This window comes from Coptis chinensis, chromosome 9 (genome assembly GCF_015680905.1).
Source record: "Coptis chinensis isolate HL-2020 chromosome 9, ASM1568090v1, whole genome shotgun sequence".
In the NCBI taxonomy this organism is placed as follows: Eukaryota; Viridiplantae; Streptophyta; class Magnoliopsida; order Ranunculales; family Ranunculaceae; genus Coptis; species Coptis chinensis.
In genome coordinates this window covers 3891926-3916343 of record NC_141464.1, presented here as the reverse complement: position 1 = coordinate 3916343, position 24418 = coordinate 3891926, and the positions used below count along the sequence as shown (strand labels likewise).

Genomic DNA, 24418 nt, shown 5'->3' with positions numbered 1-24418 from the left:
TTTCACGTGCAAGTCACAAGAAGGGTAAAATTGCTATTTCGAAGAATACATGCGGTAGAGTTAAAGTTAACTTATTCAACTAACAGAACTGGGACCAAAAACAAATTTAGCAACTTAGAAGAGCCAAACGCTAATATCCATATATAAAGTGGGTCAAAAGCTAAATAACCCTAATAATAAAGTGGTATCCAGCTACACTAAGACATGCGGCCCGTGTACTTGCGGTCTAGTAGCGACACGGGGTCACTTTTCAAATTCAAATCTTCAGACAGAATAAAATCAGAGCAAGTTTTCAAACTAGCCGTTGGCAAAAGTTTGGCAAAACACGCTCCCTCCCATTCTTTGTTTCTTCTTCCTCCACATTCAAGCCACACACTCTCTCTCTCTCTCTAAAACAAAGAAAGAGAGAAATGATGTTCACGGAAGGTCTAGACGAGAGTGCTGTAAATTGGATCAAACAGGTAACAACTAACAAATCTTTTCTTACCTGCTTGCTTACCAATTTTATTTGTTTACTTTTCTTTTTTTTTACCATAGGGATCACAAGTAGACCAAGAACAACAACTTCGGTCTCCGTTTACTGAACGGTCAAGTCTTGACCATGTTCTGCCTTCTTCTTCTTCATTGTACACCAATAGCAATAGCAATAATCATTTATTGTCCCCAAAACTTTTGCCACCACTTAAGTTCTACTCTGGACTACTGGGATTTTGTTTGAATGATGAGGATGATGACGATGACTACGAGAGCGTGGCATCGGTTCCGGACTATATAGACCATGTTCAGTCAGATTCGTTTGAGGATGAAGGTTTGGGGTCTACCGATACTGATCTGTTTGAACATACGAGTGCAAGTTACTATGACGAAGAATTGTTCGGTAATAAATTAGATGGACAGAATGCATCGTGTATAAGGAGAGGGTGTTCAAAGGAGAATCTTCAGGTACAAGTTCCTGTGAATGCTATACAATTTAATGATGGCGATTTCAGTATCAAGGTAGGTCAATTTAGATGATTTTTAGATATGTGTAATGATTGAGAATCTGCATATGATATTAGAATGGAAAATTTGGTGTTGGTTGCATGCAGGGTCCTTCCAAGGATGATATTATGTCTAAAATAAGTTTAGCAGACTTGGGGACTCCAAGTGCACCCCCCATTTTGCAACCTGGAACAGAAGAAAATAAGTTTGAAGAATGTCATAAACTAGGGATAGGTTCTAGTGACAAAGGGGGAACTGAGCAAACTAGCAATGTGATACATGCGGCGATTGAAACCCAATCTCAGAGAAGCAATGGACTACATGCTGGGTACGTATTGTTCCTTGCCCGTCTCCTCCCGGCTCCCTCCCTCCTTTTGTAGAGATGTTGGAATTTATTTAATAAGGATGTTCTATTTTTTTCCTGAATTTAGGACCGTGTCTGGAGAGGCAGCACCACAGACTCTTTCCTGGCAAACTATCTCAATGGATCAACAAACAAGCTGTTATAATACAAGGTTCACTTCCAGCTTTACATTCTGATTACTGATAGAACTTGGATTCTTGCACCATGCTTTTCGAATACCAAGTGGATAGATGTCATATTTCTTGCCAAAATATCAACTGGTTTCACGATTTCTTAGATGTGTGGCTGTGTTACATGCACACATCAATATAATTCGTTTCGGATACATGTCGATGTATCCGTGTCGGACACGACACACACATATTGTATCTGATATACTACAAATTGTGGTATTCACCGTGTCCGACACTTTGTATTCGTGTCGGATACTACGGATACATGTACCCGTGTCAATTTAACTTCTATGTATAGTAGTGTCAAGATAAAAATCTTAAGCAGTCAACTAATATGGTTCAAGTCTTAGAGCAAGGGACATGTCAATCTAAAAGTGGTCTATGTATACAAAAATTGTGAGCCAAGTCTACGGTTGTCAGTCCGTCATGATTCCTTCAATTTGTCTATCTATAGTTTGATCTGAGTTCGAATTATGAAAAATCTTTGCAGTGGTCAAAATGCTTGGCAAACAATGGTAGCTTATGATGCATGCATCCGTTTATGCCTTAATGCATGGGCAAGAGGCTGCACCGAAGCCCCTGAATTTTTGCAGGATGAGTGCTTAGTCCTTCAAAGTGCCTTTGGGTATGCCGTCAACCTCAGAAAATTTCCAATTTTTGCTTATTTTATGTGTAAAGTTGAAGTGTCAATTATTTCATATGTGTAGGTTACACAACTTTTTATTACAGCCACGACGTATACATCGAAGGGAAGGGATACCTGTGGTCATTGAAGAATCTTGTACTGTAAAAGCAAAGAAGGTAGTGGGACAGATTAGAGTGGAAGGTATATCTTATAAACCTTACAACACTCATCTCGATAATATCTTCAATACGTGCATACCATTGGAAATTGAAAAAGATATTTGTCACTGTATGTCTAAAGTTGGTCTGCGGTTTTCAAGCCTTTTTCTGGTTAAACTATACCTTATAAGATTACATTTTTTTCAGAACTTGAATTTTATAGACATATAGAGTACCTTATACAATCATTTATTTTGGTGTGTGATTTTATGGCAGTGAAGAAAATTCGTATAATACCAAGGAGAAAGCTTAAGATTACACACTCGCAGCGCGGTTCATTCTACCTGCAAGTTGGGACTGAGTATGTCCGACATGTTTCAGCACTAGTTAAAAATGGCATCAACTCTCTGAAGCCAACCCCATTCTCAGTTACATCAGAAGGTTGTGATCTGGAACCATGGTGTATATCATCCTGTATACTAACTACAGTTGAATATCTACTTACTATAAAAAAAAAGATTGAGAAACGAAGTCAATTGAGAAAATTATAAAAGCTATAATATACTATCAGGATATCTGTATACGAGATGCAGATTAGAGGATCAAGAGACCAAAGTTTATCTGATTAGAATGTCTGAAACGGTTTGATCATTGAAATTTTCTGCTCAGTAGCTAAAGATTTTTGTATGGAACCTGACTGGGTTGAAGTCATCCATGCAGGGTTCATAGAGCATTAGTTTCCAGCATATATGATATTCATATTGTGCCCTGATTATATGATGCGTCCATATAATTGCTCCCGAGTTAGCCTAGTCCAAATCGTGAAAGTCAAGTCACAGTAGTTTTTAATTGCTAGTTTTTTTTTTACTTATTTTTTTATTTGGTTATTAATCAGATATTTTTTTATAATGTAGGATTTTATAGAATTGATCCTTGCATGTAAATATATATCTGATTTCCAATCTCTCTCTCTCTCTATCTTTTGTTAGTTGTGCATAAGATTTTATTCCCATAATATATTACTTGGTTGGCAAGTAATATCCTATTATAAGATAGCCGGCTTGCTATTAAGCAGATCTCTTGTTTTGTTTATGGGAAAATTAGTTAGCTTTTGGTTGAACTGAATTTAATTTCTGAACTGAACTGAAGACTGAATGTTGAACTGAAGAAGTGAACTAAAGATTTGAATGAAATGTTTAATAAACTGTCTGAAACTGTTTGTCTGAAAAGTACATGTTCTAACATCTAACAAACTCACCCTCTTTAACTCTTGGTAATTCTTCAATTATGTCACCGTAAATTGACTTAATTTTTAAGAGTTGCTGAATTTCAACGACTTAGTTTTGGTGATTAAAAAACTCCTCTTAAGTCTTAAAATCTTGGACTAAGACTTAAGCTTTTAAATTAACAGGGCCTTCAATGTTAATGATGCTTTAGGGTTCTTTAGAGAAAACCCCGATTCCATTGTAGCGATGCAGTTTTCTTTGATGTTTTTTTAACATATTCTTTTCACGTTTAAGGATGCATCAATATACCATACCAATATTGGAATAATAGGTTACATGTTGTTGCTATACTGAGCATCTAGTAATTGTTCTAAATATTTCTCTTTATGCAGAGACAATGTCATGCTTATTTCAGATGAAAAGTTCTATTGAAGCAATAGATGTTGAACCGAGTTCTGCTATTTGCTTGCATCCGAGAACTGGAGATTATCATGTCTTGTAAGCTCCCAGTATTCCTTTTTTGTTCTCTGTTCCTTTTAGTTACATGACTTTCTTTTTGTACAAGACATAAGATGCATTAGTTACATGACTTCCTCTTTTAATATAAAACCAAAAATGACGATATCCACCGATGTATTGGACCCCTGATTTTCGACACATATCATCAGTAGGTCGAAAAAGATCAATGTCGGTAACCTAGTTTTTCTGTGTATTTTATTTTTATTTTTATCTGTAAAGTATACATATTTATACACACACACACGTATATATCGAAATCAAATTGAAATAGGATGTCATATCCTATATTACAAGCTACAAGGGAACCGAAAAAGAAAAAAACAAAGAATCCTCCGGTCGGCTCAAAATGGACTACCATCTACACACGAAAGCCTCAATATATCTTTCAAGACATCCCTTTTTAAAAAAATTCGATGTATATTACAACTAGTTTCCAATATACTGAATATTTTTGGTTTTGTGAGCACTTTTCCGTCCCAGAACAGGAATGCTCCAGGATGTGCCTTCAGATAGACTCATAGAAGGAACCAGGGTGCGACCTCACTCCCAAGGATTTGAAAGATTTACATACTGTGTAATTTGCTAGAAAAAATGGCCGGACTATAAGGATTTGCACCCCCAAGATTTTTATTAACGTTCTATTACCGCAACCCCTAGTTCAATTACGTAGTGGCATATACTCTTGCACCTCTAGACGTTGAATCCTGGTTCTGTCTCATATATTGTGGTGCATGTGATCAGTATATAAGAGGCTCCACATGCCCTGGCACGCGTCTCAGCTGCTGAAAGTAAAATTCGGCTTTTCTGTTATTGTCTGAACTAGACAACTTGCTATGGACCAGATTTGTTGTCATTGTTTTTCATTTATTTTATCTTATTAGATGCCTTCCATCCTATGACATTACAGTTGTTGCTGCTGTAATTCTACTATTGTTTATGTTCCATTTGGTGTGTTCTTTCTTCTTTCAATGCTGAGAGAGGTAGTGAGATATTTGGGAGGAAAAAGGACTTTAAATATTGTTTGCGTCAATCCCACAATTGGTGCTAAAGTTGCATATTAATTTGTATACTAAAAGTGAAATAAAACACGTCTTAGTGGACCAAAGAACATATTGTCTCTGTTAGTTATACTATATAGACCCTAGCTGGTTACAATTGCTAATCGATTTATACAGACAGAAAATGGTGAACAGTGCAGAGATTGGTGTAATTGGCATGAAGTCAATAACAAATACAATGGATTGACTCCTGCTTGATAAGGAGTTAGATGAGGAGGCATTAACAAGATTGTGTCCTGATTCTGAACCTAGTTGTTCACTTGTTTTGGTCATTGCAGATTATACATTTTATCTTCAAATAACATGGCGAGGCGATGTGGCGCTTCCATCATATTAACTTTTTAGTGTAGATGAAGTAGGTAATTTCGAAAATAAGAATGTTATGTTTGCAACAAAGTTTTAACGTAGACAGTAATTTAGACATATGTGCCACTCCACTCTTATCGGATTTTGTGGCGTAGATGAACTAGGTTATTTAAAAGAATTTTTGATTTTGTTGTGTAGATCTACCAGGTAAGCTCAGAACTCTTTCATCCTTAAAGTTTTAATTTATGTAGTGAAGTTCATAGACGTCGTGTTTGCGTCTTGGCGTGCTGCACAAATGATAATTTCAAACTTGTACATGTATGCAGTTATCCAGAGAGCCAAGGAGATGCTCTTTTGATGGAAGTCCAAGATATAAATAGAATCACACATGGTCAAGCTATAATTCAAGTTTCATCTTTGAATGATAATCCTGTATGCATCCATCCTAGCACTCATAAATTTTCTATTGTATTTTATGAGTCTCTTCCACCTTTAGTAATTTATTCAAGACAATTGTTTCAACCGAGCAGAGCGATAGAGTTCAGTGGTGGCCAATTTACCAGGAAGATCATGAGTGTGTTGGGAAAGTACAGCTCTTTATTGGTAGTACAATTACTTGTGATGACACTCATCCTATAAAGGTCGGCTCCTTTTCGTCCGCTAATTGCATATTGAATGGATTTATTTATTTGTTTATTTTTTTCACGTCTACCTATATGAGTATCGGACAGCTCAAGTAACAATTGGTGGATTAGTTTGAACTTCTCTCTTATTCGTAATTTCACTTTGTGCAGGGTTAAGTTAGTTAATGGAGAGAGTTGTCAATCTGACTAAATTAGATTTTATGCCTTGTTTCCTTCGGACATAAAAGAGCCTTGATACTTGTATAGTTCTCCATTATAATATTTCTCTATGTATATTTACAGAGTGCACAAGTAGTGGAAACTCTTGCTTATGATTTGGTGCTAGAATCTGCTATGCGTGCTCAGCATTTCAATGTTCGGAACTTGCGGTTACATGGACCATGGAAGTGGTTGTTGAATGAGTTTGCTGACTATTATGGAGTTTCAGATTCTTACACAAAGCTGAGGTACTTTCAGATACATATCTTCTGAGGAAAGGGTTCAAATTCAAATAGCAACTGGGAACTAAGCAAAGTTAATTAGTAGCTCTGTTCGAGTAATCATCGAATTTTTTCTTTTCTGGAAGAAAATTTACGTTGCTTTCACGTAAACATCTATCTATCACACCAACTGTAATACATTCTCTTTTAAGTTCGACTTTATAGCTGTGTTTTCAACAAAGAAGTTTACTCTATGTAGAATTGCCAAACACCTTTTTGAAATTCATCAAGCAATGATAAGAATTTAGCACAGTAATACTACATATATAGTTACTTTTCCCTCTCAATATGCTCAATTTTCTGATTCTCTGCGTAGGTATCTTTCATACGTCATGACTGTGGCAACACCTACTTCGGATTGCTTAGAGACTGTGTATGAGTTACTTGTACCTGTTGTCAAGGCTAAGAGTGAGAGAAGTGTAACTAGACAAGAGGTGAGATATACTTCCAAAACATATTTTTCACTTTTACGAAAATAGGTTTTTTCTTCTTATATCCAAATATTTTTGGTGTATTCCTCTGTTTGAAAGAAGTGAGGAATTTGACAGATCTTTGCAACTTCTTATATTTGCAGAAAAGCATATTGTTGGATTGTGAGACTCAAGTTGAGAATTTATTAGCAAAGGTTTTTGAGAACTACAAGTCGTTAGATGAGCTCTCTCCTACAGGTTTAACGGACTTATTTGGTCCAATACCAGAGGCCGCGGCACCAGCACTAGGTCCTGCTGTTCAAGTGTACACCCTTATTCATGATATTCTTGCTCCTGAAGCACAAAATATTTTGAGAAACTACTTGCGGGTAAGTCGTACTTCTTAAAAAATATGCATAAGAGCTTACGAAGTTGAACAGGCTTGCCCAAAGTAGAAGTGAGGGTAAAAACTTCCATGTTTGCTTGGATGACCTATCAGCAATTGTTGTGCTTGCTTGAAAAATAAGTCATAAACCAAGCCACTGGTCCTATAAGAAAAGAGGCTCTTAAAAAACGTTGAGAGTCACATATAGGCACTCTTCTTGGTCTATAAAACTCATTGGTTAAAAGTCACATAGAGATAAGTCATACATAAAGCCACTGGGTCCTATTAGAAAAGAGGCTCTTAAAAAGGTTGGGAAGTCACATATCAACATATAGGTTAAAAGTCACATATAGTTCCAGCGACATGTTTGGGATTCTGAAAGCAGCTGCTTTGATTTATTGTTACCCTCTAGGGTAAATAATTACTTTGGCTACGTATCTAAACAAACTGTATTCAACTACAGACAGCAGCAACTAAAAGGTGTAGGAGGCACATGGTAGAAACCGACGAGTTCATGTCAAGTAACACTGACAGTTCACTTACAGACCCTATGACAATTTCCACAGCATACCTCAAGATGAAGAACCTGTGTATTGACATTAGCGCTGAAATACAAGCAGATATCAAGATTCACAACCAGCACATACTTCCAAGGTAATGCTAGTTGTTGTTTTTTTAAGGGACGGTTGTTGCAACGTTGAACTTATTTAGTTGTAAACTCATCAATTACATGAATCTGTAACTCTGCCTCATCAGTATCTGATAAATGTTATGATGTTAGTACTCCGAACATAAAGTCGGAACTATTCCAAAGTTCTAAATTGATCGCTGATTGACATTTTAATTCTCGTCGCATTGGCATTTGTGTTCTTGCAGCTCGATAGACCTTTCAAACATAGCAGCTGCAGTTTACAGCACTGAGTTATGTAAAAGACTCAAAGATTTTCTTGCCACTTGGCCTCCATCTAGTCCTTTGCCTCATGTAACAGATCTTTTGATAGCGGCTGCGGATCTTGAAAGGGATCTTGAGTTCTGGAATATCAGGTACTTGTCTAAATCGTCATTATTCATAATATCATTAAACTAGGCAGTCATCTAGAAAAGAAATGAAAAAAATAAATAAAACGATGATAACAGTTATAATAGTTTTAATAGTAATAATAAAGAGGATAATTATAATAATGATGAGGATAGTAATTATGATAACGGGAATCAAAATAGAACATCCACGAACCAAGTTGTAGAGAACTGCTGAGTTATTCTGTATAATGACTCTTTATACTGATATTACAATGGTAATTACTGCTGCAGGCCGGTGAATGGTGGTGTTGATTCCAGGAGTCTGTTCCACAATTACATAAAGGTCTGGGTAGAAGATAAGCAACTGTTTTGCTGGAACTTTGCAAAGCAGAGAAGGTCTCTCTCTCTCTCTCTCTCTCTCTCTCTCACACACACACACACACACACACACACACACACATTTTGGAGTTCTTATTCTGATTAGCAACTACCACTCTCTGCAGGTACCATGGTCTGGAGTAACCACAAATCATTCTACATCCCCATTTGCCGAGGATATGTATGACAAACTCAAAGATACTCTCCATGAGTATGAAGTAGTGATCAAGCGCTGGCCACAATATTCTTTGCTTTTGGAAAATGTAAGCACCTAATTGTTCACCAGGCATGATTATTACCATAGCATGTGTATATTGATGAGTGGCTCATATTTTGAATGCTTTAAAAAGTGTTTATTTTTTCCTCCAAGGCTATTACCAACGTAGAGGGAGCAACCCTAAAAGCACTGGAAAAGCAGTACAGTGAAATTTTGACCCCATTGAAGGATAGTATCCCGAAGAAGCTTGGTCTGACTGTCCAGAAACTAACAAGAAGACAGTCCGTGGCACTTTATTCAATACCTACTCAAGTGAGTTTTTGTAATCTAAACTGCATTATACTCTTCTTGTTTGAGAACACAAGTAAACCATTTCATGTCACTACTTCTTATATTTTGTCAGCTTCAGTAACACAATAGATCTTACAAAATTTTCTTTTATGGCAGCTGGGGATATTCCTGAATACCATAAAAAGAATCCTTGATGTTCTACACTGTCGAGTTGAGGATATTTTAAAACCTTGGGCGTCTTGTCTACCTGTTATTGAAGAGAGAAAGTTAGTATTTGGGGAGCAGCTGAATGGGATTACAGTTCTGTTGAGGAAAAAATATAAAAATTACATGCAGGCAATTGTAGAGAAGCTTGTAAGCAATGTTAGTATCACCACAATCCCATTCGCTTTTATTCTTACTGATATTTCTTTTTGTCAGATTTCATATAGGTCTTGTTGTGTTGAGATTATGAAAATATGATACTCGAACCCAATGCTGTCAGCTTAAAATTTATTTACATTATCAGACACAAGGTAATCGAAGTACACGGTTGAAAAGAATTTTGGAGGAAACAAAGGTGGCAGATGGGGAAGTTGAGATCCGAGAGAGAATGAAAGTCCTCAGTTTACAGCTCATGGACTCGATATCTAACGTGCATGGGGCTTTTTCAAGCCGAATTTTCATAGCAATTTGTCGTGGATTTTGGGACAGGTTGGGTCAGGTAACTATATTTTGATAAAGACAGTTACATTTTTCAATGAATTTCATACTCCTGATACGTTGCTTGTGCTTTACTAGATGGTGTTGAAATTTCTGGAGAACCGGAAAGAAAACCGAGTATGGTACAATGGATCATATTATGCTCTTGGGGTATGTATATTTATCATTAAAATAGCTATTTACCAAAGTTATACATGTTCTCAGCAGAAAATTTTAGAATGGCTTTCGAGTTATACTGGTCGGAAGCTTTGCATAGATATAACAACCCAAAGTTGCTTATTAATTTTTCTTTATTCTTTTTTATTTGCAACCATAACATAGCTGTCATATAGAAAACGGTGTTCTCCTTGCGACAGTTTATTTCTTTTTCTTTATTTTTTTTTTCGTTTTTTATTTTTCTTGTTTCAGAAAACAGAATTTTGAGTTTTGTTGGCATTTCTAGTTAAAATCACTAGTAAACACACGTGATTGAGAAATGTATATGGATGAAGTAGATGATTGTTTAGGCAGTCCTCCCTTGTAGCAAGGGTTTTCCATGGTCAGTTCCCAAGAAATCGGAGTTCTACCATAACAATGCGAACTTAGTCCACGAACCAACCAAAAAGAATATTGGTTGTGCACGCTCAATCTGCTGATCTGTTGCAACTCATGGTGAGAGAAGTCTTTAAGTAGTTGGCAAGAGTTCAGTTAGCGTGTACACCCTGATCGATTTCTTATTGAGCCTATAAAACCAAGTAACTATCTGGTGAAGATGTCCTACTTGACGGAGCAACAGATTGAAGATTGTTTCCTCAATCATCTCTTGTAGCAAGGTTCTTTTATATACTTCTGTATAGGTTCTATAGCACTGATTTAATTTGCAGTATATCCGCGCTTCCATTTGTGGGTGTGACAAAAATCTGGATGTCCTTACGGAAGGCTCTTTCTGTAGTACACTGGTGACGTGAACGCGCAAACTATTCTATTTGTCAATCTTTCATGACATTTATTTATTTCAGCTTGTGATGTCTGGAATCAGTGTCACCTACTGCTTTGTATTCGTATGTTGATAGAGACCATGGTGTTATATAACCTAACCACTAAAACAACTAGCATGCATTATATGACACCATTTTTCCATGTTTGTAACACTCATTATATAACACTAGTGTAAATATATACTCGTTTGTTTCCTTTTTTAGAAAGTGAATTAAATTCTGTATTTTCCACTGTAGATACTGGACGACACTTTTGCTTCCCAGATGCAAAAGTTGCAAGGAAACGCACTTCAAGAGAAAGATGTACACCCCCCTCGTTCAGTAGTTGAAGCAAGATCCATTCTTTGTAGAGACAACACACAAAATGCCGCAGATCCATCGACAGACTTCTATTTGTAGAAAATTTCTGTTGGGCCAATTTCATTTTTCCAAATCAAAGGACCCGTGTCACCACTGAACTTTGCGAACAGCGTAGATTCCTCTTACATTTCTGATATATTCTTTCCACAGTGCTTCATTTTTCTTTTGCATTTTGTTTATAATTTTTTTTTCTGTATATTCTTTGATTTATAAAATTACATGTAAGATCTATACAACTTGATACATTTAATCTAAGAATGCAATTTTGTGTAGACGTTCTTGTTAAATAGTTTAATGATAAGCTTATTGTTAAAGATATGAACGATACTGTTAATGATATGAACGATACTGTGCATATTGCTTAAGAAAAAAGATTACATGATCTTCACCCAAAAAGAGTCATAAAGAAAAGGGTTAGTTAGGGTCTTAGGGATACCCCTAAGGGCCCAATACTAGTTGGCAATATCCAACCTAAGTTCTTTTTTCACATGTTGGATCTTGCAACTGGGGGTATCTCTAATTGCCCAAACCTGGTTTATAAATGGTTTTTGCTAGCAGGACATAGGTAGTTATTAGTTTTAATCCGAACTTCCGGAGTCATCAGCCATGAGAAGAATTCTAAGAGCTCCACGTTCTCTCCTCTCACAACGCACCTCCACAACCACCTCTCTTTTACCTATCCCAGCATCACCAGTCCTTGAAACCACCAAACACGAATCTTATTTATTTTCCCTCGTAAACAAAACCAATCTATCCACACAATACCAAGTTTATCTGATGATAGTTTTAGAGGTTTAAAAAACTTTGAGTCAGAAAATCTCGGAGGCCTTGATTGCTTGAAAGTGGCTCTTCATTTAGAAAAACAACAAGGAAGTAAGGAACAAATGTCCAGAAAGATTCTAGAATATGCAAGTCGAGCATTCCATATTTTAGATGAAGAAATTGAGAATGATTATGCGTTGTCTTTACCATTAGCTATGACATATTGACATTACGTGTGATGATGGGATCTGCATGTTGTGATCTGATGAAGAGGTTTAATGATAGTTTAGGATATCTAAAGAGGGCTAATGATAGATTTTTGTCACACTTGGAATCTCAGATTATCAGTAGTGAGCTTGGTGTGACGAATAGGAAAATGGCAAGCTTATGTTGCAGTGTTGAATCTTAAAGAGGCTTTGGCACATTGTTTGGAAGCACTGGAAATACACAAAGATCGAATTATATTAGGAGATGATTCTGTTTAGGTTGCCCATAGGCGTTTTCTTGCAGTTATATATGCAGAATTAGGTGAGCGGCTAGAGCATAATCAAATTTTTAGTTTCTTTTTATCATTGTATTTTGGGTAATTATTACATAGATTTAGGCCCAAACACATAAATTGACCAATAATTTCGATTTTAGGCTTGGTTGACCAATAATTACAGTTTATGACAAATCAACTGGGTCAATGTAAGTAATTACGGTTCCATGACAAATTTTTCTATTTTTGTTTTATTTAATTCCAATAATAACCTTCTCCTCTTATACATAATAGAATTATAAAATTTCGAGAGTAAAACCAACTTTCATACGCAAACTCTTGTTTACTTTTTGCCATTCCACTTCTCTCTATCAATTCCACTTCTCTCTATGAATCGTTGCTCATCTAGGTTTGTTTTTGTTTTCCTCATTTTTCTATTTCATCTCATCTCATATTTTTTTTTCTTTTTCTTTTATTGTTTTGAATTGTGAATTTTTCATATGTAGGTATTAATGTATTCTTCAATTTGAGACATGTGATACAGATTGTGTTCTTCAATTATTTGTAATACATTTTTATTAAGGTTTAGTGTTATTCATAGTTAATTCATTGTTTGTTTTGATTTTTTATGGTGTTGTGCTATTTGTTGTTGATTGCTTATGGCATGCAAAACATGTCTTTGTATGAAATATAATGAGTTTACTTTTAATGAATATAAGTTTTTTTTTTTTTGCAGTGATATGGATTTTTCAGTACTAGCAGTGTTTTGCTATGACCGTGATAGTTTAACTTTTCGTGTCGGAATAGATTCAACAGTTTCTAAAATTAAGAAAGAGATCCGAAATAAATAGAATGAATTGTGTACAACGGATTTTAATGTATGGATTTCTCGTAATGGTAAGCAATCTATTATTGAAATTGATGCCGAGCTCTAAGCCATTGCTTGTTATAGTTCCGCGAAGCATATAAGCATGATTGATTTTAATGTGGTGTTGGGTTTGTCTTCTTCAATTATTGTTGGGAATTGTGAGGGTGAAGGGAGTATTAACTCAGGTGGTTATATTTTTCTTGATCATGATATTGAGTTTACTCGTGAAAACAAGACGAAGACTTGGGCTAAGGTGTTTACGCATGTTGGACAAAAATGTAAAGGACCATGTGATTTTCTTGTGAAACTAACCATGTACTCGATTGAAACGGGATATAAATACTCGTATAAGAAGAATGATTTGCAGTGAATACATGTTATTTGTAAAAAAAAAAAAAAAAAAAGGAAACTGGTTACTTTTGGATTGTCCATGGTGCTTTGAAGTTTGGTTCTTTAGGGATGAAGAAGCTTAACCTTAAACATAGTTGTGGTTTTGCATGTAAAGACGTTAGTAATTGTAAAGTTTCGAGTTAACTTGTGAAAAGCCTGATTCTTGAGATGATTCGTGATAATCCTTCTATGAAGCCGAGAGAAATTATGCGCTTGATTCATAGAGAGTATCACCTTGATATATCATACTATTATGCTTATATTGGTAGGGAGTTGGCTTTGAAAGACATATATGGCGAGGATGGTCTTTCATATTATCAACTGTGTTGGTTTGAAGATGCTTTAAAGGCTTCGAATCCCAGTAGTCATGTTGTGCTTGAAATTGATGAGGGACTCCATAAGTTTCGTAGAATTTTTATCAGCTTTGGAGCGTGTATCCATGGGTTCAAATATATATTGTCACCCAATGATCTATTTGGACGAGATTTTCTTGAAGGCCAAATTTAAAGGTTGTTAATTTGTTAGCGGCGACAACTAAAAATGGAAATCAATATTTTATTCTAAAACATCTATCTTTTTGTTGAGTGTATGTATGTTATTTTGACATTGTTTTAATAGTGTCTTATCGTGCTTATTTGTCTTCACATATGTCTTGTTTACGTTGTTTGTACATGCATACTTCAGTTTGCATATAAATGTTGGTCATGTATATATATAAATAATTCATGCATGCATATATATATATATATAATTGATTCTATTTGTTTTTTTCTTCTTTAGCTTTGTTTCAAATGGTCAATGGCTGTTGTGGCTAATCAAACAGATGACAATTGGCGTTGGTTATTGGAGAATTTGAAGTTGGTTGTCCCTTATGGTAGGAGGTACAAATTTCTGAGTGACAGATATGCTGGCTTAGTTAAAAACATTCTCATTGTTTTCCCCATTTCATTCCATAGCTATTGGTTGTGGCACCTAAAGAACAATGTGTCTATGGCTATGTGTGGGAGGAGTGCAAGTATACTGCATGTTGTGAATTTGTTCTCAGAGTGTGCTAATGCTCCTACAATGGCTAAGTTTCAGGACAAACTTACTGAGCTAAAAACAATTGGAGGCCGGGCCAAAAATTAAGGAGTTCTTAGTGAATATCCCATTTGAGCATTCGGCTAATGCGTGCTTTCAAGGATGCAGGTATAGTGAGATGTGTTCTACTCTTTCCGAGTGTTTCAATGCGTGGATTAAAAAATAATGTTTTATGTCTATCACTGCTATGTTGTATCATATCCATCAAAAGATGATGAAGATGTTTGATGACCGCTGTCGTGAGTGTTTGTCTTGGCGTTCGGAGTTGTGCCCTTTAATGGAAAGTATTTATCATGCTAAAGTTGATGTTGCTAGATCTTTCAGGGTTGTTAGATCAAATGAGTTTGAGTTTGAGGTTGAGGATGTCATAGTTCATTATGTCAACGTGGAACGCAGATCTTGTAGTCGTCGTTACTGGCAGATTAACGATTTCCCCTGCGTACATGAAGTGGCGTCTATTATTAGTTCTGGTGGTTTAGTATACTCATTCATTGATCCGGCTTTCACTGTCTCTTCTTTTTCCCAATCGTACTCCCACTCAATTCATCCTATTGCAAATATTGAGATGCCTATGGAGATGCCTGAAAATTGTGATATAATGCCACCTGATGTTAGGAGAGGTCCCGAAAGGCCGAAGAAAAAGAGGATTGAAAGCACATGCAGGAGTAAGCTGGAGACGTATTCATTAGAAGCTATTGCAATTGATTGAACTTCTTGTTTTTTGTTAAAGATATTCTTCTTTTGAAATATATTATTTTTCATGGATGGATAATATTAGTAGTTAAGACATACATATAACAAATAGTACTAAATATTATATTAGAGTTGTTTAATTCATTACCACTCTCGTACTAATATATATGCAGTCTTTATTTTCATGGTTGGAAGTTTGTTTTTATAGGTATATGATAAAGACCAAATTTATGTACTAAAGTTACACATGCATATTACCAATATACATGTGTATATTACACATGCATACACCAGTTTGCATGTGTTGTTCTTTCTATTGTGCATACACATAATATTAGTTCTCCCACTCTACTTATTCCTAGTATGTAATTATTTGTTTTTTAATTTCTACTTTAAGACTTCAAAATTTTATTGGCTTTTATTAAGCGTTGTGCCGCACGCATATATAGTTATATACACAACAAATACCAAATTTATGTACTAAACTTTAGAATATCTAGTTGGTGTGACAAACATGACAATATTGGACTGATAGAACAACCATAGAAATGATAGACAATACTTTAGGAGATAAATGGCTAACGAGTGAAGCTTTAAAATGCATACAATTTGTAATACATTCTCTTGTTAGTAGTTCTTTTTTGTTTTTGCTATTTAATTTGCAAGTCTATTTGGTTCAATATCCCCCGCTCATCGTTGCTACCAAATTTATGTACTAAATCTTTACATGCATATACCTGTATGCATGTGTATAATGCGCATGCATATACCAGTTTGCATATACTTTTATTTCTACCGTAGATCTGTAAATAATTAAACACATACATGTATGCATGTGTATAATGTACATGCATATACCAGTTTGCATGTGCTTTTCTTTCTACCGTATATCGACCTGTAAATAAACATATGCATATACCTGTATGCAGTGTATAATGCACATGCATATACCAGTTTGCATGTACTTTTCTTTCTACTGTAGATCGACCTATAAATAAACACATGCATATACATGTATGCATGTGTATAATGCACATGCATATACCAGTTTGCATGTACTTTTTTTTTTTCTACCGTAGACTTATAAATAAACTCATGCATATACCTGTAAGCATGTAAAATCAATTTGCAAAAATAGACACGCATGCATGTACAACCAATTTGCAAAAATAGTTTCACTATTAAGTGAAAAAAAAATTTATCCTTTGAAAAGAAATAGCATTCAAAAAATTGAAACATTGGCTCAAATATTGTATCAGAGATTGCCTCAACTATTTACTATTACTAACAGCAGACACTCGAGCTAAGGATCTTTCTTGACCAATTCAATATTTGTCCAATACTTCATTAATGACTTCCTTGTTCTGCTTATTTTTCTTGTCTTTCTCTTGGTTCTTGACTGTCATTGATCTTCAGCTTCCAACTTCTTGTATCGTCACACAACAATTGGTATACCATTTATGATCTCAAGAAGTCCACACCATGTTTCTTCAATTTTGAGGTTAGAAACTTACCGGCCCCCATGATTATTGTTCTCATGAAAAAACATATGTATATAGCACAATAATTCCTGAATGGTGAAAAAGTATTAACATAAATGTCAAAGTAAAATAATTTTTTAAAAGAATATATATTCATCCAATTCTTAAAAGAATGGTACTTACGGGGTTTCTTGCTGGTTGCTGGGCATGATATCCAATTTTATATCCAATATCAACTTTTCTGTTGGGTTCTCCATAGCCAGACATTTGTTGATTGTAGCAAGGACTATCATTGTCTTATCTTTCATGCTCACTGTATCTACCAAATTCATGACCATGGGGATGACATGTCTCAAAGACCGAGGTAACTTAAGAAACCAGAGAGTGAGAGTACAGGATATAGGCCGCGGTACTTGAGGCAGTAGTGGACGGTTAGCGGTTATGAACTGGTGAGGTGGAGATCGTGGAATCAGGAAGCGGTTAGCGGTTAGGGAGTATAAGAGAGAGAGAGAAAAAGATGAGGAGGAAAACTGAGAGAGAGAGAAGAAAGAGGCTGTAAGATCAGAGGTTACATAGGGATTTCAAAGGTTGTAAAATCTGATTATACATTTGGCGCCGTCTGTGGGGACACACGAAAGTGACCTACGGTTTAGAGACAAGAAGAAAGGGTTATAGGATGGCAACGATGACTAAGAAAGGGAGAGGGAGACCAAAAAAAGTGAGAGAGGGAATCGATGAGGGAGAGGCTCTGAGTGTGGAGTTGGAAGAAACACCAGAGGAAGTTCAAGACGCGACGGCAGAGGCAACCAGACTCTTGCAGGAAGAAGTAGCGAGATTGAGGGAGGAGAATGAAGATCTTAGAAGAGAAAGGGAAACTACACAAAGAGGGGAGGGGACTAGAGAGCCAGAGAATAGCGAGATGGGGGAACAGAGTGAGGAAGCGCCTCAAGGGCCAAGAGGTGATCTGGAGGGAGCGGTCACGCTGGAGGTGATCCAGGCGATGATTGAAAAGGATAGAGAAATAAGTCGGACGGCGGAAAAAGAAAGCCAAGGGGTGGTGAGGAAGGTAGTAGCCGGACTTAATCAGAACCCGCTAGCGGATTCTGTTTGGAATTCCGAGGTACCGAAGAGGTTTACGCAACCGAGGTTCGAGCGATATGACGGGAAGGGTGATCCTGCGGACCACTTACACCATTTTAGGCAGCAGATGCCGCTGTGGCAAGAGAGTAAGTATGACGGACTCCGCTGCATGATGTTTCCCGCTAGTCTGAAAGGGGGAGCTTCGGATTGGTATTACCGATTGACGTCGCGCAGTATAAAGAAGTTCGAGGATTTGGAGCAGGCATTCGTGGACCATTTCATTCATCAGAAACGGAGAATAGTGGATATCGCGGACCTCTTCAATGTCAAACAGAAATCCGCCGAGACGCTGAGGGAATTTTTGTGTAGGTTCAAGGAGGAGACGTTGAGGGTCGAGAATTTGGATGAGCACACCGCAGTAATAGCATTCCAGCATGGGTTGAAGCAGGGTACTAGAGTCCATGAATCTGTGTCCAAAATCGAAGTCACGACGTTACATGCACTGTATCCAAAGGTCGAGAAATACATACGATATGAGGATATACTGTAGAGAACTGCTAAGGAGCCTAGGAAGACGGAGAAATCAGTGCATAGTGTAGGACAGAACGACCGGAAAGACAGAGGAAAGGTTGCGGCCCGTGAAGGGGGATCTTACAGGGAAGAGACACACAAAGCTGAGAGAGGTCGAGACATAGCAAGGAGAGACACTCGCGAGAGAAAACCATACCGCGATATAGCGACAACTCCTTTGAACAAAACTTTAGAGGAGATATTGCCGTTAATCAAAGGGATGCAGTATTTTGAAGGTCCGAGAAGCACGCCTAGAGAACTGGAAGAGAAGCCGTTTTGCGCGTACCACCAGATCCGAAACCACAGAACCAATGAGTGTTTCGCTTTGCAGTGGTTGGTAGAGAGAATGATAGAAAAGGGGTTGCTGAGAGAGTTCATCAGGGAGGCACATCCGGTCAAAGAAGCGCCAGCCGTAGGGAGGATCCTAGGAACCATCAATGTCATCTTCAGTGGGGAAACAGTAGGAAGGAATGCTCACCGGGATAAAGTCAGGAGGACGTCCAGCTTACAGCAGATAAATGAGGTCTCGAGCATTCCGCGACCAGTGCCAGGGGCCACGGAGGGGGATGGTAGGATAGAATTCTCACCAAAGGATCTGGAAGCGGTAATCTCTCCCCACGAGGATGCGCTTGTGATAACAATTGCAGTGGGTAATTACATGGTGAAGAGGGTGTTAATAGATTGCGGAAGCTCAGTTGATTTGTTGTTTAGCGGTGCTATGGAGGAAATGAATATTGAGAAGAAACAATTGAAGCCTCCCCGGACCAATCTGTTTGGATTCAACGGTAGCATGACCGAACCCATAGGGGAACTGGAGCTACCAGTAACTGCAGGTCCGGTAACGGTGTTCACCCGTTTCATGGTTGTGGACTCCACATCGCAATTCAATGCCATCTTGGGAAGGAGATGGATTCACGAGATGAAGGCAATTCCATCCACCTACTATCAAGTGATCCGTTTCCCGACTAAGGGAGGAATGTACGAGATAAGAGGAGACCAAGCCGCGGCTCAAAGAATACACCAGGTGGTGGTTCGAGAGTTGATCCGCGCAACAGACAAGGGGGCGCGGAAAGAGGGCGGACACGAGGCGTAGCAATCACAGATCGCGGTAACGGTCCCAGAGTTGCCAGTGGGGGCGAAGACAATGGATGAGGTGGAGACAATGAACGTAAGTACTGGAGAGGAGGAGAAACTGGTGTCTATTGGGGCCGATTTATCGGAGAGTTGGAAAGCAAAGTTGACCGCCTTGTTGATTGAGAACAACGATGTGTTCGCATGGTCTGTGGAGGATCTGGTGGGACTGGATCCAGAATTTGCTTGTCACAGGTTGCATATGAGAGAAGGGGCCAAGCCCATCCGGCAAAAAATGAGAGGCTTAAAGCCGCAGTATGCGCAGGGGATACGAGAGGAGATACATAGGTTGAAAGCGGCGGGGATTATTCGCGAATGCAAATTCACGGAATGGCTCTCCAACATTGTCGCGGTTCCAAAAAAGAATGGGAAAGTAAGAATGTGTGTCGACTTCACGGATGTCAATTTACAATGTCCAAAAGATTGTTACCCAATGCCGCGGATAGACGAGTTGGTGGATCGGATTGCGGAGTTTAAGTTCTTCTCTTTCATGGACGCATCTATGGGATACAATCAGGTGTTCATGTATGAGTCGGACCAAGACAAAACCGCGTTTATAGTAGAGGGGAGTTCTATCGTTATACCGAATGCCTTTCAGCTTTGAAGAACGCCGGGGCTACCTTCGAGAGGATAGGTGAGAAGATGTTTGAGAGCAAGATCGAAAGGGAATGGAAATCTACATAGATGACATGGTGGAAAAGAGTATGACCGAGGAGGAACATCCGAGGGATTGAAGGAGACGCTTTGCAATATTACGGACATACAAGCTGATGTTGAACCCCGACAAATGCACCTTTGGGGTGACGTCGGGGAAAGTTCTTGGGTTACATCGTCACATACCGCTGAATAGAAGCAAATCCGGACCGATCGTATTTGGTAGAGATGCAATCACCCCGGGATGTGAAAAGAGGTCCAGAGGTTGGCGTGGAAGAATCGCGGCTCTCAACAGATTCATTTCAAAATCCTCGGACAAGTGTAGACCTCGTACCTGCTCTTCACGGAAAACAACGGACTTCCAATGGACCGAGGCATGTGAAAAAGCTTTCCAGGAGTTAAAGGTTTATTTGGGAAGAGCCCCTATCTTGTCGCGACCAGGGCAAGGAGAAAAACTGTATCTGTACTTGGGGGTGTCGGAGTACGCAATCAGCTCCGTGTTGATAAGGGTGGTGGACAAGATAGAGAGGCCGGTGTATTTTCAGAGCAAAACCATGTTAGATGCAGAAACCAGATATAGCAGGATCGAGAAATTCGCTCTGGCGTTGGTTTTCTCAGCTTTGAAACTAAAACCGTACTTCGATGCTCACTCGGTAGTGGTGGTGACAAATTTACCACTCAAACAGGCCCTGAAAGCGGAAAAGTCAGGAAGAATGTTGAAGTGGGCGGTAGTGCTGAGTTCATACGACATAGAGTACCAGGTCAGGACAGCAGAGAAGGCACAGGCTATGGCAGAATTCCTGGCAGAATTCCCAGCCGAGGACCCTACATGGGGAGAGGAAATGGTTATGGAACGAGAGGGCGATCCTAGTCATGACCCATTCGACCCTTGGGATATGAGAAACGGGTGGAGGGTCTTTGCAGATGGATCCGCGACCGACACCGGAAGCGGGATCGGGGTGGTGTTGGTTACACCGGAGAACAACCGATTAGAATTATCGATGAAGTTGGGGTTCGCAGCTTCGAACAATGAATCAGAGTATGAGGCGGTGATAGCAGGGTTGGAAATGGCCGCTGATCTCGGGGTGAATGAATTAACGGTGTATTCAGATTCCAATTTGGTAATATGTCAAATGAACGGAGAGTTTGCAGCCCGGTGCCCCAGGATGGCAAAATATTTAGAGGTATTACAGAGAAAGGCTAACAAGTTTACTCAGATCAAGTTAAGCCCACGGGCGGCGGTGAGAACCGACACGCCCGATCGTTAGCATATGTTCTTGGCCGGTGCTACCGAACCGAGGGCGAAAGCCGTCGAAATTAGGTCTCTTGAACAAACCAAGCGTCGAGGGTGAAACAGTTTTGGGAGTCACCGAGAATGAGACAGGGTGGAGGGAACCCATAAAGAGTTTCCTTGCGGGGTCAGAGATCGAGGACAAACGGGAGAGAAAAAGAATGGAACAGGTGTCTCAAAGATACACTCTGATAGATGGTGACTTATACAGACGCAATGTCAGCGGACCGTTATTGAAATGCATCGGGCTTAAACAGGCAGAAGAGGTCTTGAGTGAGATTCATGAGGGGGATTGTGGGAGTCATTCTGCCAGTAGGACGACGGCACATCGATTATTATCTCAAGGGTATTTTTGGCCGCACATGAAGCGGGACGCAACGGAGTATGCCAAGAGGTGTGAGAAATGCCAAAAATTCTCACCGCTGATACATGCTCCTGCTGAGTCTTTGCATAAGGTATTCAGCCCTTGGCCTTTCGCCATGTGGGCGCTCGATATCGTTGGACCGCTCCCCTTGGCCAGTGGCAAACGAAGGTTCGTGTTGGCCGCGACGGATTATTTCACCAAATGGGTTGAGGGTGTGGCACTGCAGCAGGTTAAGGAGGAGCAAGTCAAGAAATTCCTGTGGGAAAATATAATTTGCCGATTTGGGCTGCCGCATACCATAATCGCAGACAACGGTACTCAATTCACTGGGGGCAAAGTACGCGAATTCCTCCAAGCATTCAAGGTGAAGCAAGGATTCTCAAATCTTACAATCCGGAGGGAATGGTCGCGTAATCCTCTAACAAGACAATAATGGATAATTTGAAGAAGAAGTTAGAAGATCGAAAGGGGGCGTGGGCAGACGAGTTGAATCAGGTGCTATGGGCGTACCGAACAACACCACGAACTTCCACTCAAGAGTAAGCCATTTGCCATGGCCTATGGAGTGGAGGCGGTGATTCCCGTAGAGATGGTGGAGGCGACAACGAGAACCGTGAGCCGCAGAGGGAGGAGTCAATGAAGTTATTTTAGCCTGCGGACTGAACCTTATAGAGGAAAGGAGGGATATGGCGCATCAAGTTGGAAGAGTACCACAGAGATTGCGAGAGGCAAGATGACAAGAGGGTGAAGCCACGGCAGTTCAAAGTGGGGACCGCGTTCTAAAGTAACCCCACCACCGAAAAGAGAAGGATCGGAAAGTTGGGGCCCAACCGGGAGGGCCATACACCGGGTCGAGAAGGGCGGGGCCGGACCTATCGGTTATAGACTACTTTCAGGGGAGGACATCATGAGACCTTGGAACATAAGAATGTTGAAGAAATTTTATGAGTGATGCTTTGTACGCTTTTATTTTAATTAAAGACAAGCTCGAATCAAATGAGATTCTCATCTAAGTGTATGATGATGTTATGTGTCGCCCATGCCACCATCGAATCAAAAGCAATCGAGACCAAAGAATTTGGCGGTGTAATGGCCGTGAACACTCAAACCAATCAGTAAACCGAAGCTGCCCCAACAGCCCTCACGGCCGGGCCAGAGAGATAAAGGGGACGAGCCCTTCGTGGACGATGAGGTCCAAAAACAACTGGGGGCAAACTGAGCTGCCCCCAAAGAGCCTCACGGCTGAGAGAGATAACGGAGGGGACGAGCCCTTCGTGGACGATGAGGTCCGAAACCAACTGGGGGCAAACTGAGCTGCCCCCAAAGAGCCTCACGGCTGAGAGAGATAACGGAGGGGACGAGCCCTTCGCGGACGACGAGGTCCGAAACCAACTGGGGGCAAACTAAGCTGCCCCCAAATAGCCCCACAGCTGCCAGAGACAGTGAGATGGGAAGCCATCCGCGGATGCGGTGGTCCAGAAACAAATTTTGGGCGGACTGTGCGGCCCCAAAAACAAATTGTCACAGACAGCTAAGCATAATATAGTTGAGCAACTTGGAAAAACATTTTCCCCAAAAATATCTGGAATACATCGAGATTGGCAAAGGTTTGAGCCCGCTGGGAACACCCAGAAATACGGGGCACGCATAATATCCAGAACACCAAGTAAAGAACAAGTATATTACAAAAGATATTGAGATATAAAACAAAGGGTTGAACTCCGATCACTGCTCCTCGGCGGGTGCGGGAGTAGAGGTGTCCTCGGGCATCTCTTTCAAGCCTTCGGATATGTTCACTACCTCATCGCTGGCCACCGATTTTCGGCCTCCTGTCGACAAATCGAGGGGAGGTAGCAGGTGGATCGGCTGCTTGGTCAAGGGCAGGAGGCGGCGAGGGAAGAAGTCTCCCAGCAGCGGTAAGCTCGGCCATCTGACGCTTCAGTTCTCTAGCGATTTTCTTTTCTGCTAGAGTGCGGAAGCGGTCAGAGGCAGCTGCCAGGGATTGGTCAAGGGTGGTTTGCGCGGCGGCCTCCATTGCTGCCTTCTCACTAGTCGGTTTTAGCTCGGCGGTCCGCTATTTGGACGGAGAGCCCCTTCGCGGACCTTATTGTCGTTGTGTGCCTTGAGGGCCGCGATAATGAGAGTCATCGCTACGTTCTTTCTCCGCCTTTGGCATATTTTGCCTTCCAAATCCCGCCCATGGATCTCCTGCTTCACCGTCTCCAGGGTATCCAAGGTGTTAGTCAATCCCCGGATGACGTAGCCTATATCCAGGCTCAGCTGAACACAGAGAGGAGTTA

General features: G+C 39.6%; 4 protein-coding genes across 4 annotated transcripts; all 4 read left to right on the top strand.

Annotated features, from left to right (window-relative positions):
• The first annotated feature begins 326 nt into the window (after positions 1-326).
• Positions 327-11545, top strand: LOC147474448 (portal protein). The gene is made up of 22 exons (XM_086584517.1): positions 327-461; positions 538-996; positions 1089-1309; positions 1413-1496; positions 2009-2143; positions 2226-2344; positions 2578-2742; positions 3920-4025; positions 5737-5842; positions 5941-6051; positions 6337-6500; positions 6850-6967; positions 7108-7332; positions 7792-7982; positions 8205-8372; positions 8640-8744; positions 8852-8989; positions 9097-9255; positions 9391-9597; positions 9743-9937; positions 10015-10086; positions 11151-11545. The coding sequence occupies exons 1-17, from the start codon at positions 411-413 to the stop codon at positions 8868-8870; spliced, it is 2547 nt and encodes an 848-aa protein (XP_086440643.1). The 5' UTR covers positions 327-410; the 3' UTR covers positions 8871-8989; positions 9097-9255; positions 9391-9597; positions 9743-9937; positions 10015-10086; positions 11151-11545.
• Positions 11546-15065: 3520 nt separating this feature from the next.
• LOC147474447 (uncharacterized) lies at positions 15066-15563 on the top strand. Its single transcript, XM_086585086.1, has one exon. The coding sequence runs from the start codon at positions 15066-15068 to the stop codon at positions 15561-15563; it is 498 nt and encodes a 165-aa protein (XP_086441212.1).
• A 2150-nt stretch (positions 15564-17713) lies between these two features.
• LOC147474446 (uncharacterized) lies at positions 17714-19771 on the top strand. The gene is made up of 2 exons (XM_086585085.1): positions 17714-18577; positions 18659-19771. Exons 1-2 carry the CDS (start codon positions 17714-17716, stop codon positions 19769-19771), a joined length of 1977 nt encoding a protein of 658 aa, XP_086441211.1.
• Positions 19772-21017: 1246 nt separating this feature from the next.
• On the top strand, positions 21018-22901 carry LOC147474445 (uncharacterized). Its single transcript, XM_086585084.1, has 2 exons — positions 21018-21584; positions 22791-22901. Exons 1-2 carry the CDS (start codon positions 21018-21020, stop codon positions 22899-22901), a joined length of 678 nt encoding a protein of 225 aa, XP_086441210.1.
• Positions 22902-24418: the final 1517 nt, after the last annotated feature.

What these genes read in the sequence shown, in the direction of transcription:
- LOC147474448 (XM_086584517.1), top strand. Translation starts at nt 411, where the DNA reads ATGATGTTCACGGAAGGTCTAGACGAGAGTGCTGTAAATTGGATCAAA. An exon ending in GATTCTTACACAAAGCTGAG is followed by an intron (nt 6,501 to 6,849) that starts GTACTTTCAGAT and finishes TTCTCTGCGTAG; the next exon opens with GTATCTTTCATACGTCATGA. An exon ending in TTTTGAGAAACTACTTGCGG is followed by an intron (nt 7,333 to 7,791) that starts GTAAGTCGTACT and finishes ATTCAACTACAG; the next exon opens with ACAGCAGCAACTAAAAGGTG.
- LOC147474447 (XM_086585086.1), top strand. Translation starts at nt 15,066, where the DNA reads ATGATGAAGATGTTTGATGACCGCTGTCGTGAGTGTTTGTCTTGGCGT.
- LOC147474446 (XM_086585085.1), top strand. Translation starts at nt 17,714, where the DNA reads ATGACTAAGAAAGGGAGAGGGAGACCAAAAAAAGTGAGAGAGGGAATC. An exon ending in GTACTAGAGTCCATGAATCT is followed by an intron (nt 18,578 to 18,658) that starts GTGTCCAAAATC and finishes GATATACTGTAG; the next exon opens with AGAACTGCTAAGGAGCCTAG.
- LOC147474445 (XM_086585084.1), top strand. Translation starts at nt 21,018, where the DNA reads ATGTTAGATGCAGAAACCAGATATAGCAGGATCGAGAAATTCGCTCTG. An exon ending in TGTATTCAGATTCCAATTTG is followed by an intron (nt 21,585 to 22,790) that starts GTAATATGTCAA and finishes TGAACCTTATAG; the next exon opens with AGGAAAGGAGGGATATGGCG.